Source organism: Mchenga conophoros, linkage group LG6 (genome assembly GCF_057382185.1).
Source record: "Mchenga conophoros isolate Kocher_MC1m ecotype Shallow Benthic linkage group LG6, M_conophoros_male_GT1.1, whole genome shotgun sequence".
NCBI classification, from domain to species: Eukaryota; Metazoa; Chordata; class Actinopteri; order Cichliformes; family Cichlidae; genus Mchenga; species Mchenga conophoros.
The window spans coordinates 14623613-14636059 of record NC_140531.1 but is presented as its reverse complement, the minus strand read 5'-3'; the positions used below and the strand labels follow the sequence as shown (position 1 = coordinate 14636059).

General features: G+C 43.2%; 1 protein-coding gene across 2 annotated transcripts in view; it reads left to right on the top strand.

Moving 5' to 3' along the window:
- The first annotated feature begins 3394 nt into the window (after positions 1-3394).
- Positions 3395-12447, top strand: part of LOC146572313 (protein sidekick-1-like) — a 282653-nt gene continuing 273600 nt past the window's right edge. For both annotated transcript variants that reach the window (XM_085276355.1, XM_085276354.1), the window contains exon 1: positions 3395-5034. In XM_085276355.1, coding sequence (XP_085132481.1) covers positions 4863-5034 — 172 coding nt within the window. In that variant the 5' untranslated portion in view covers positions 3395-4862. The remainder of the gene's footprint in view (positions 5035-12447) is intronic.

Sequence of the window (12447 nt, the reverse complement as noted above, 5' to 3'; positions counted from 1 at the left end):
CTGTTAGTCAGTGTGCCGCAGCTAAGCTTTAAAGTCTCTGTCTGCAGCCACTTTGCCATTGTGTGCATCCTCCCAGCACTCCACTGCTATGACAGGTCAGTTAATATTGACATTATCTCTCTCTACCGTGGCAGCTTGAGCTGCAGGGAACCGCTCATTAGCTCAGCCTGCGCTTGTATGTGCCTTTCTATTTGGGTACGGGCGTGCGCACACACCACTGCGTTGATTGCTGGGACTGAAGTCATTAGCCCTGTCAAACAGGTGTTAAAGAGACAGGGGACCCTCCCAATGTTTGCCTCTGAGAGAACAACAGAGATTGGTGTCATCTTTCAGTCCCTATCACAGACCTCAGTGGAGGACACCTCGCCACCTCAGTGTGACTGTGTATGTGTGTGTATTTGGGTGGATGTTAGGAAGGGAGTGACTAGGTGAAGTGAAGTGTACACGAGTTTTGCAGAGCAGCTGTAGCTTGATGTCTTGAGATAGATGTCTGTGCACATTGCAGGTTAGGTGACCTTACGCGATGAATATTGTGTTCATAAACTTGTGGGAGGGTGTCGTACGTGTTTGTAATCATATGTGTTTCTCCCTGGGTGAGAAGCTGTAACAGGATGCTTTGGTGATAGGGAGCAATAGATAGATTGAGGGTAGAAAATGCAGTGGTAATTGTACTGGATACCCAGGTAATTGGAAGCTAAATTGGCTCCAGAATTAAAACCTGTGAGCACTCAAGTCTGTGCACCAGATAAATGTGTGTGCATGCGTGGTGTGTGTGTCTCTGTGTGGTCACATTTATGTGCATAAAAATATTATTTATTGCTGCCGTGGGTTATAGATAGGTGATAGATAGATAGACTTAGCACTTACTTCTTGAGTAGAGATTCATTGCAGGTACAATGCTCGGTGCTGGATCGCCTGCAAATATCACCATCCCATTAAGTCTTGTTTTTATGGTTTGTAGCTTGTGGGCGAGTTGTTCCTTTTTTACGAGTAGCTGTTAGTAATTAATGGATGTATCTTAACTGAACAACTGAAAATAATTTTGAAAGTTTTCTTCAAAATCCTTATTTTCTTTTCTTTCCTTTATTTATTTATTTTTTTATTTTTTTATTTTTTTTACAAGATTTGTGTCAAATAAAATTCAGGCTGATACACCAGAGGATAAAAAATATAAACAACTTATTACCTCAAAGATTTTCTTTTACAGGTTCTTTTTTTTTCTATCCTTCTTTCACTTTATGATTCGGATCAGTTCTGGAGAATATTTTCCCTGCAGCCAAACATGTTAAAATGCTTCTTACATTCATTCAAACAGCATTACTGCAATATCCATGACCCACCTCGGCTGAAACAGGACAGATAGTCGAAGACTGTAAATAAGACGGCTTCATTAAAAGTATGGGCTTGCACAGGAATAGCGCTGGAGATCTGAAAGAAGTCAGAACTTGTCTTAAATGAAAGTGGAGGTCAGAGGTGAGTGGGGAGCCGGGGGATCACCATATTTGAAGCATGTTAATATACTTCATTCAAAAAATAAAAAACTTGCTCAAATTCAAGGGCAACAGACAATGTGACGTGGAAGGCTGCTTGAAAAAACTCATGCCTAAAAACAAATGAAAGTAACCTCATCAGAGAGAGACAAAAGCCATAACTGTGTCTGAGCGGGCTTGAAGGTTGTGAAAATGGTGATGGTATCATAGCAACTGGCAGACATCCAAAATGTGAGAGCAGTATGTCACTATCTATAAACATGTTGCCGCCTGCCTGGTGTGGAGATCGTTGGAGATCTGAGGGGGCGGATGAGGAAGGTGAGATCCAAAGATGCAACGACCAATTGGTGTGCAACAGGTCATCCAGGTGTGCAGCAGGGGAATTTTTAAGCACCTTGTAAACTTAGAAGAAAGAATTGAAGATTTCACAGGGGAGCTGTTCTAATTTTTTTCCTCATGTACAGCCAAGTAGTAGTTAAAGGCCTTACTGTTGCTACTATGCCAGGTTAGGTGTAAAGTCAGTACAAGCTGCCAGAAAAGCTTTAGAGCTCCTTCATGCAAAGAGGACTGTCATTTCACACACTTTTGGGTGTTCGGCAGGATAGTGATTTGGGCTTCTAAAGTGGACTACAAACCGGAAGAAACTAGCAGTGATGTGGCAACCAGAGACCAAGATTTGTTACTGAAATGAAGTGACTCATCTGCACTGATGGAATGAATGAGTGAATGACTGACATTCAATGGGACGAAAAGCAAATCCCTCTATATTACCCTTCATACTTAAAGTGTAATATAAAATGTAACCGGATTATTACACTTAAAGTAGTAATAATTAGTTTCTTTGTTTATCATAACAAAGTGTCAAATGACAATTTCAAAAGGAGGTTTGCTTGTGCTGGTGAACCCACAGTTAATCTGTACCTCTCCATTACCACAGCTATACTGTTTTGGCTCACTCTCACTGCTCTCCTGATGCTATTTCTATGGGCAGAAGGAAAAAAAGTTTAAGTGAAGAAGCGACTATAAACTCGTGTTACATAAACTGGCTTTTTAAGAATACATTTTGGGGGTTGAAACCACTTCTGCAGATAAATTAGTATGAATTTTGGCATTTTAATGTGAAATGCAGCACAAAATCTGAGTCTCAGCACTGCAGATTAAGCTACTGATGGAGACTAAATTCAGCATTATAACCGCTTTACTGGAAACAAAATTAGATGACAATTGCCAAATTAATCTGGATGGAAAGATAAATGAGTGAGCCGATGCGTAGGTTCTAGGGGAGAGCTCATTGGGGACAACCTGACAATGCAGGAACACTATTTGGACACTCGGGGGATGGAAAGTCTGTCTCTGAGGATTTATTGAGGCAATAAAAGATAAGGTCACTGTGTTGTAGGCTTTAATATTAATGTGCCATTTAATGACCCTCACCATGGACGAAACTAGGTTATCATTAGTGCTAAGATATAGCTCCAGGCAGTTATTTTGTGATGTGCATGTAGCTGCACCGCCAGCAGTGCTTCTGAGAGCTCCTCTTTTGTCAAATAATATATAGCGAAATTCCTTTGAAGTTAGCAAGGTGAAAAAAAATCCCCTGGGCGGCTCCTTCTCATTTGCAGTCCTCCCCAGCCATTTATATAAATTCCCTAATAAGTAATAAAAAGAAACTAATAATATAAAATCACTAAATACTAAATGTTTAGAGCGAAAACCTGCATATATTTGTATATGCGTGTGTGTGTGTCTATCTGTGAGTGTGGCAGGGATGTTTGGGGGTGCTGGATGTGCGTCCCTCCCCTCGGTTCGGACTGTCCAATAGGAACAGCGGGAACCGTGAGCTCTCCCAATCAGCAGCGACGGATGATAGTGAATGGAAGTTTAGTTTTTGAGTTTGGGATAGATTACCGGAGAGATTAAGAGAGAGGCTAACGCTGTGAAAAAGTAATTTCAAACTAATGTCAATATAAATTTGCGCTCATAAAAGAGTAGGTGCGCAGGAGCTGCTCGGATAAGTCTAACCAACAGCCCTCACTCTCTCTCCCCCAAGTCTGTGCGGAGGAGAGGAGGGTGGCAGGTGTTCAGTGGAGGGAGACGCATCGCCCCAGTCGGCTCCCAAAGCCTCAACAGGGTTCCGACACGGAAGAAACCAGCGAGGTGAAAACAAAACGCCGCAAACTGAGGATAGAAACTCTCGTGAGTACGTATGGACAGCGATAAAAAACAAACAAACATATATTTGAAGTATTGCTTTTTCCCGGGCTCGTGCGAGCTCGCGGGGGGACCGTTGAAGACTCTGGATAAAACAGCGAAAGGCTCCAGTGTCGCAGTAGCAGCAGCGAGAGTAACGTTACCGTCTGGCTCTGAGCGGCTGGTCTTTCACTTAAAACCTGCCACTTTGGTGTCTCGCAGCAGCGCCTCCACGGCAGTGCACCCGTACTAAGGTGGAGAAAAGTCTCGGTTGTTGCCGAGAAACTTGAAATCCCATTATTTTTGTGAACCTGTTGTCTCATTTTTCCGAGTAATCCGAGCCGCGGCGCATTACCACACAAGTTAGCCGGACTGTGTGGCGTATGCGCGCGGGCAAAGAGTGTCCTTGTGTGCGAGGGAGAAGAGTGGACACAGTTTCGACCCACGGACATTCGAGTTTAACGTGTCAAATTGGATATCTGTTATCTTAAGTTTTGCTCAGATAACAGAGTCTCTTAGAAAGAGACTCGGGTGCCCTTTCCACACTTTGTTTGCTGACTAAATCCAAGGGAATTCACCGAATCAATTACTGGATTGATTTTTAGAGCATGCAGCCATACGGGCAGACTACGGATGGATAACTTAGATGTTTTATCGCTTCTCTGTTAATGCGACCGCCGTGTAAACGGCTAAATGACCCGCGGGACAAATCCCCGGTGAAGACATCAAAACAAGCGCGGATTTGAAGTCGATAGCAGAGAATAAGCCGATAAGTCTAAACACACAGACACACACACACACTCTAATGTATTAACTCGATGGTCGGATCAATCCAGATGGAAATGAGGTAGACTATCACAGGTCGTGGAAAGACACGGACTCCGCAGCCGCTGCAGTTAAGAGATCACGGCTCCGGTACATCGTGAAGCCCCGGACAAGTGAGGGAAAGTCAGTCTGCCTGTTAACCGAGCCTCCTTACCCCCACAGCCTGCCTAGTTGCGGAGTGAGAGTTGGGAGTTTGTCAGCAGTGACAGCTTTACCCCGGGAAGGGCAGAGCTGAAGCCTGCCCCCGCCACCAGCACCTCCGCCACCCATTCGCACTTCTTCTCATTCGTGCGCAGGGCAGAGAGAGACTGAGAGTTGCAGAAGCAAAGCGAGAGAAGCGGAGCCTTTTCCCGCAGGATGAAGCCGGGAATTAGCTGTCCGGGATCTCCGGAGCGTGTGGAGGGACCCGCTGCAAGGAGCCGGGAGAAGATGGTGATGGGAACCGTGACGACCCGGAGAGTGAGCCGGTGTCTGCCTCTATTTCTCCTGCTCCTTCTCGGCAGCAACTGCCACATGTTGCACGGCCAAGGTATGAGCTGAACTCTCAAATGGCAGATGATGCAGAGCAAATAAGAATGTTTCTCATTAGATTTTTAATGCGGGTTCTTTAGTTTTTTTCATAGTTGATGTAAGCAGAAAATCTATTGTCTTAATAAACACCCCTTTGTCAGACCCCTTTGTCACTGCAATCATGCTGAACAGGAGCAAGAAGACATAAAGACCCTAAACTGCAAAAACAGTGATTTAACATATTAAGTTTATCACTTGGTGGAGTTCTAATCCATATCTGCAGGAGGGGAAAAGAGAGGGTGGTTTTATGGGGGTAATTATATTCTTGTGTTCAGAGACAGAAAAGGCTAGGTATTTTGTGCAGTGCGTGTATTAATTATTATTATTGTTATTATTATTATTATTGTTTCTATTCATACTATAAATCGCAGGATTAAGTTATTGAGGATGTGTGTGTGTGTGTGAATGGGGGGGTGTCTTAGTGTTACAGTTTCCAGGCACTGATAATCCCCCTTTTATGCAGTGACCTGCTTAACTACAGCTCTTGATTTGGCACAGAAACACACAAATGCACAAACATGTAGATACACACACAAACATGCAGCCTCACACAGTGTGTTCATTTAAGCCGTATCCCATTTTGGCGTTGACCCTGTTGCTTAGGCAGGTGTCCGGATTAGTATGAGACTTGTAGCTGCGTGCTGAGTGGAGTAATTGTTGAATATTGCAACAGGAAAGGAGACAGATATGATGAGATATTGATCCCTTACCAAAGGTGGAAATGGTTGGTTGCCTTGTTCTAAGTATTTATATGTTGTTGTTGTTTTCTTTTGTCGCCACAGTGGAAAGAAACTGCAGTGGTTGTGCTATGAATGTGATTTTTTTTTTTAATGTACCTCATAGGAGGATGTGAGAGTGGGGAAACAAAAGCATGGAAAAGGTCAGGCTGGTGTTGACATGCAGTTTTTCTCTTGATCACAGATGGTGTGGTGGGCAGAACGTAAGGCTGAGAGTTTGGGGTAATGAGGAGGAGGAGGAGAGGTGGGGGTCTTAGGAATGTCTGCGCGTGTGTGTATGTGAAAGAGAAGTGTGGGGGTGTGCTATTTGTGAACGTATGGAGGATATGTGCAAGCGGTTTAAGTGCAAGAAAAGTGCCCGCATGAGTGTGAAGAAGGGGAGCGGGGAGGGTGAGAAAGTCAAGAGTGTGGCTGAGAGGGCAAGGAGGTGGTGTAAGAAGGAGTAGAGGAAGGAGAGAAGGGAGTGGTGAGGAAAAGGGGTGAAAAGAAAACGGTGCTGGCTTGGAGGAAGAATGCGGCGCACCGTGCTTGTCACTCACAAAGCCTTGCCTGCAGTTCAATCAATGATGACGGTATGACAACACCTCTGTGCATGTCAAAAGTTGCTCTCCTCTCCCTTCTTTCCCCAGTTGTCACACTCTCCCATCTTCCTCCCTCCCTTGGTCTCTCCCTCCCTCCCTCCCTCCCTCCCTCCTGCCAGCGGCTGCAGAGTCAGCTCCTTCTGTCCTCCTATTAATGTCAAGGTCTCACCACCAGCACCCAAGTTACCACACCCCCCAATTTTCCCACCATCAAGCCCAGCAGTCCCTTTCAGCTGTCTGGGTTTAAGGGGTGGAAGGGGGTGAATTGGAAATTAGTGAAACAGATTGGTGATGAGGCTGGTTGTGGTGAAGGGGTAGGGTGGTGGTGGTGCGGGTTTATTGATTTGATAAGCTGTGCCAGGCGGCCAATCGAAGACTGTAGATTTTCCAGGTTCCGACCCCTTTATCCCCAGCATTTATCAGGACGTTTTATTTTAGGAGGAAAAGGATGAAATTCATGAGCCAAGGTTGATCCTCCTGATCTCCCCCATCCCCTCCCCCCCTCCTTACAACCCACTCCCTCCACCCCTGCCCCTCTCCCCTTTTCACTCTCTCTCTTCTCTCCGCCAATCGATGCCCACACCCGTCCTCATAAATGCGAGGGGGTTTATATGAGCCAACTCGTGTCTCTGGGAGCACATTTAAATAAGCTCATCGATCTTTCATTTTAGAGTTTAAGTGACGGCAGCATTTTACTGTCCCCCCATCCACCCACCCCCACCTCCATCTCTCATCTGCTCACCTCTCCACCCTCCCTTCTTTATTCATAACTCATCCCCCCCTCACCCTCCAACCTCTGCCTCCCTGTCACGGAGTGGGTTCTGCTCCACAGCTGTTTGACTGATTCACATTTCCAGCATGGATCCAGACAGAGCCTCATTGTAGACTTTACGTATATTCTGGTGAAGTCAAGGATAGGTCACATGCGCAGTGTTTCCAAATGTTAATCATATTCTACATCAATAACAGAGGGAGTCCAGAAGGCTTTACTATCTTTAATATAGCTGTTCAGTGATGAAAAACGATTTCTTGGTTTTTCTAAAAGCAGCCTTTTTTTTTAGGTTCTATACCAAACCCAAACCACTCATGACCACTGCCGAATAAAGTTTGAAAATGTGCAGGAGTTCACGTGTACAAGACACGTTAATGTATACCAGTGGTTCCCAAACTTTTTTTGCTGGGCCTCCTTTGTTTTACATGAAAAATGTTCCTGCCCCCCCAAACCCCCCTGCGCTTGCACACACACGCACTAACACATCCTCCAACCACACACCCCCATATTTTGCTCCATTGCGGTTTATTTCACACCTCAAACATTTAGTAAACAATTAAGCAAATACAAGTAATCTGCAATAAAAGACATAATGATAAAATAAACTACTAACTCTTTTACGCTACCTCCGAATCTACACGGGTATTTTTGGAAAAGCAACTGTTTTGTCCACACGTAAACAGCGTTTGGAATCACCAAAACTGAGATTTTTTAAAACTCCTTTTTTGCGTTTACATGTGGACGAGGAATACAGTTTGTCACGCAACGTCAAAGGTATGTGCCTTTTTTCACGTCATGCTGTGCGCCACGTTATTGTTTACATGAGAGGAATTGCAGAATGGCAGATAGAGACAAAATACTGTTACTGTTAATCTGACTATCCTCAGGTTTTACATTTACTGTCCATCCATTTACAAAGGCAGAGGCGTCACGGTGTGATTATTTTACGTGTAGTTGTTTTTTTTTCCTGTGTAATAAAATTCAACATTGCTATCAATACATTTTTAAAAAAAAATTCCTCTCTGTGCAAAATGGGTTTAAAAACATAAACAACTGTGGGATACTGTTTGTCCGTGATTTGAAGAGCCCAGCGCGTGCTCCCAACGAAGGGAAAATCAATTTTGCAGGGGAGACCTACCTCGGCACTTGTGCACGTGAAACCAAAGGGACGATATGCTTCACCATATTTTATAGTCTTTGGCTTAGAATGAAGTTGGATTGGAAACATGTTCAGCTATGCTTCATCTCCTGTTTTGCGTTTTTGTGGGCGCCCCGTGCTAGCAGTGTCCAAGCGTTTTGTTTTTTTCCTTGTCATACCGCGCCCCCCCCCCCCCCCCCCCCCCCCCCCAACCATGGCTCTGCGCCCCCCTCAGGGGGCGGGCCCCACACTTTGGGAAGGTCTGATGTATACAATGCCAGTGGTCTTTAAGAAGCCTAAATTGAACGCAGAGCTGTTATGCTAGCAGCTCCATACTAGTGGGTGTAGTGTTTTATGAATCACAGTTCAAAATAATCCTTATTTATCTTGGTGAAACGCCTCAGCCGCTCATCATCTGTCCAAAACAAGCTGTTTTAGCTCGCTTCCCTTTACGGCCACCCTCCCTCATTGGCTGCCTCCTGTAAATAAAAGGCTTGAAAAGCAGCTGCTGTGCTTGCAACCAGAGCTGTGTGCCTGAGATAACTATTTTAAGTATATCCCAGAGTAGAAAAAATGTATGTATCATATATCAAAAAACAGATATATAATTAAACTGGACCTATAAAAGCATTGTTGGTTCAATATAGTGTGAAAAATACAGCCTTTCCAGGCTTAAATCTGACTCCAGCATGCCAGCTGTTAAACCACTGCTCTTCTCTCAAGTATAAAAAATAAAGTGGAACGCAAAAGTTTTCCTTCTAACCATGAACTTTGAAGCTGCTTCCTTTGTCCTATGCCGGGAAAAGACTTTCACCACAAAGCTGACCCACTTAGTGGATCTATCAGTGTGTGATTAGGTTTGATATGACACATGCCATTGGCTCTGCTAAGCCGGTACTTGGTGCTGATTGGTCCACTGGGCATGCTTAAGTGAATTGAGGTCAGAGATAGGATATTATATGGTGGGCTGTGGGCTGGGAAGGTTCAGAGCATGATGTCAAAACCCAAATCAAATAGATTAGCATGCAGTTTGATGCACAAACTTCCATCCTCAAGTACACACTAAAGTCCTTCCCTCTCATCAGTGTCAAACAGCAAAAGCGGACATGGAAATTTGCTTAACCTTGGAGTAATGAGGAGAGGGTAGATTAGAAGGCTCATCTAAATGATGATCATTGTCAGTGCTGCACTCGCTATTCATGTTTTTTAATTTATTTTATTATTTTTTTACTCTAGTGACAGCATCACCAATATTATGCCGTTATTTTCCATTTTTCATCATCTTCCACTGATGGTCTCACATTTCTGTGGCAACCTTTGCTTGGAGCTAAGAAAAAAAAAGCAATATTTTAAGAACAGTAGAAGCAATTTGTATTAGAGGCTGTTTGTTACCAGAGGCGTTATTGCACCTTTCATTACTTTAGCTTGCAACCTGGGGATTTTGATACAATTTAAAATGTACATGTAATGCTTGTTATGCACATGTTCTTTCTCTGCTCACAAGTATTTAATGCCACATTTGAATTCTGGGGGGATGGTGAATCTGTGTGTGTGTGTGTGTTTTAGAGTAGACCAAACATTGGACAGTGTGAATACATGTGTGTATGGGGGGTTGTCTGATAGATGTCAGGTTAGTCAGGTGTTAGAGGAAGTGAGGTCCCTGGTCGACTCCCTTATTTCCTGTCTGTCAGGAGGAACAAATCACCACGTTTCCACTGCCACCTGACACTTTGTTCGCTGTATGTGTGTGTGTGTGTGTGTTGGACTGCAAGAGAGTTTGTGTGTGTATCTAACTGTTTCTGTGTGCATGCTTGGTATGTGAAAGAGATTCTGGTCTTGACAGGACTACAGAGTACATACAGTATGTGTTGCTGCCCGTGCACATTGTTTTTGTGTGTGTGTATGTGTGTTAGACTGATGCTAACCCTCTATCACGCCTAAGTGTTTCTTTCTCAAAGCCGAAGAGGTGGCAGTTTAAAAGAAACAACAAAAGTTCCCTAATGGAAGATAATCACCTGTGTGTTAGTCTGTGTGTGTGTGTGTGTGTGTGTGTGTGTATAAAAGTAAAGTACATCTTTTCTAGCTTTTTTGTTCAAAAGCGCACACACATAAACCCACATGAGCGCTAATATGGCTCTTTTTTGGTGAGTCAATGAGGTTGTTGTAAAGAGCTCAGTCATGCCATGATCCCTACTCTACTACAGTTCTACTATGAATGTGGAGAGTTAAAGGTATAAAACAGTCAACATATAGGATAAGGCGCAGATATAATTGCCAGAGGCGTTGTGCGTTTTTCTCTTTCTGCTCAGTTTGTGCTTCTGCCCAGTCAGAATGGTATTTTGTCTTTGTGAAAAGATGCATTTTGCTGGAGTTTTACCTCAAAAACATCCTTCAGAGCTTTGAAATGTGAACCAAGCGGGGTAGAATGTGGTTTTTCTCACTCTCTGTCTCTCTCTCCCTGGCGTCCTGTCTGTTTTGCTTCTTTTTGCTTTTCGTTTTTTTGGTGTTTGTTCTTCCAGTATCGTTCGTCTTCTTTTTGGTGTTGGATTCTCTCTTCCTTCTGTCTCTCTCTCTCCACGAGGATAAAATAATCTATTGCTGCAGGCCGCACAGGTGGAATGGAAGCTGTTTTGCTGTTTAGGCCTTGGTGTTTATTATGTAAGATGGGGGAGGAGGCTGCTATTGATCCACTCTGTGTATGTGTTCGAGGAGTTGGAGGACATCGCACGGAAACCTTATCTAGTATTTTTTTTCTATTTCTCAAGCGATTTATCGAAATGAAGCATAATGACTGCAAAACATGCACAGTTGGTGGTAATCGTAACGAAGCAAAAGACACAGAGATTGATTGGCCGACAACAAGACAGAGAAGTTCTTGTTCATGCATGCACTCTCAAGTGCTGCTTGTTATCTTAACTGCTAATTTATTAAGTGTCAACTCATACATGTAGTGTGTGTCCCCCTGTGGAGATTTCCTATTCACATACAGTGAATTGTGTAAGTTTAAGGGCTGTACGTCAGGGCTGACTGGCACATTGGACGATTGTTTGGTCGATACACTCTCATTTGACCAAAGTCTCGTTGGTCAGACAATCAGCAGTGTTTCTTTAATCAGGGGAAAAGTGCTACATCAATAGCCTTCAAGGACTGTGCACTTAGTTTTTGGAGCCTGAGCTTTGGACTTGCCCAACCTAATGAAACCTAATGAAACTTGCTAGATCTAAGTATTTTAATATTTACCTTTACATATACTTCAAGGTCAACTCCAGACTGTTTGACACCATACCACAAGACATTGGTGTGACCTCCCTGTGTTAAATGATATGGCTGTAACTCTGATGAACATTTTTTCTCAGTTAGTTGGTATTATATAACCAAAATATTGAAACTGTTAGTTAATGATCAGTAAGGAGGATGATTGTTAATTGCAGCTTTATTGTTTAAAGATGCTCGGTGCGGGTAGCTCATCACATCTGTCTATGATTCCTGTTGTTTTTCTTCAGTGAAAAAGAAATTACCAGCAATACTGATAATTTGATAAATCTGTTCATAAATCTGAATAAATTCAACATGGAACAGGTAAGTTGTACTATTAATCACAAATACTCTTTTTTTAACAGGCTATGTTGAAAACATGCATAGGAAATATTTCATATATAGTTATTTTGTCTTTCTGCAGCCCATATAAATATGTTAAAATCCAATATTATGCCTGGGTAGTCACAACTTTAATATGTGACATCCACCCAACAGAGAGCATAGTGAGGGACAGGCAGGTTTGCTGAACAGCTGCTGCATAGAGGAACCAAATCAGCTCACTGTCAGGAGGGAAATTCTTCTCCTGGTCTGAACCTGAAAATGATTTTTTATGTTGTATAGTGGAGCGTCTGACATTTGGCTTTAATGTTAAACACTTGTTATTGGAATTAAATAGGACAGTGACCTCTAAATTCAGGTTTTGAGCGGTTTGCCTTAGGGCTATAGCTCTGTCCAAAGGTAATTAATTAATAATGCATTGTTCAAATTTGGTAAGGATCTAATTAAGATCAAGCCACAAAGAGTCAAAGCAAGACTTTCTAGTGGTTGCTGTGCACATTATTGCCAGTTACACACTAATATAATGCGACCTCTGGCTATTGGGAAA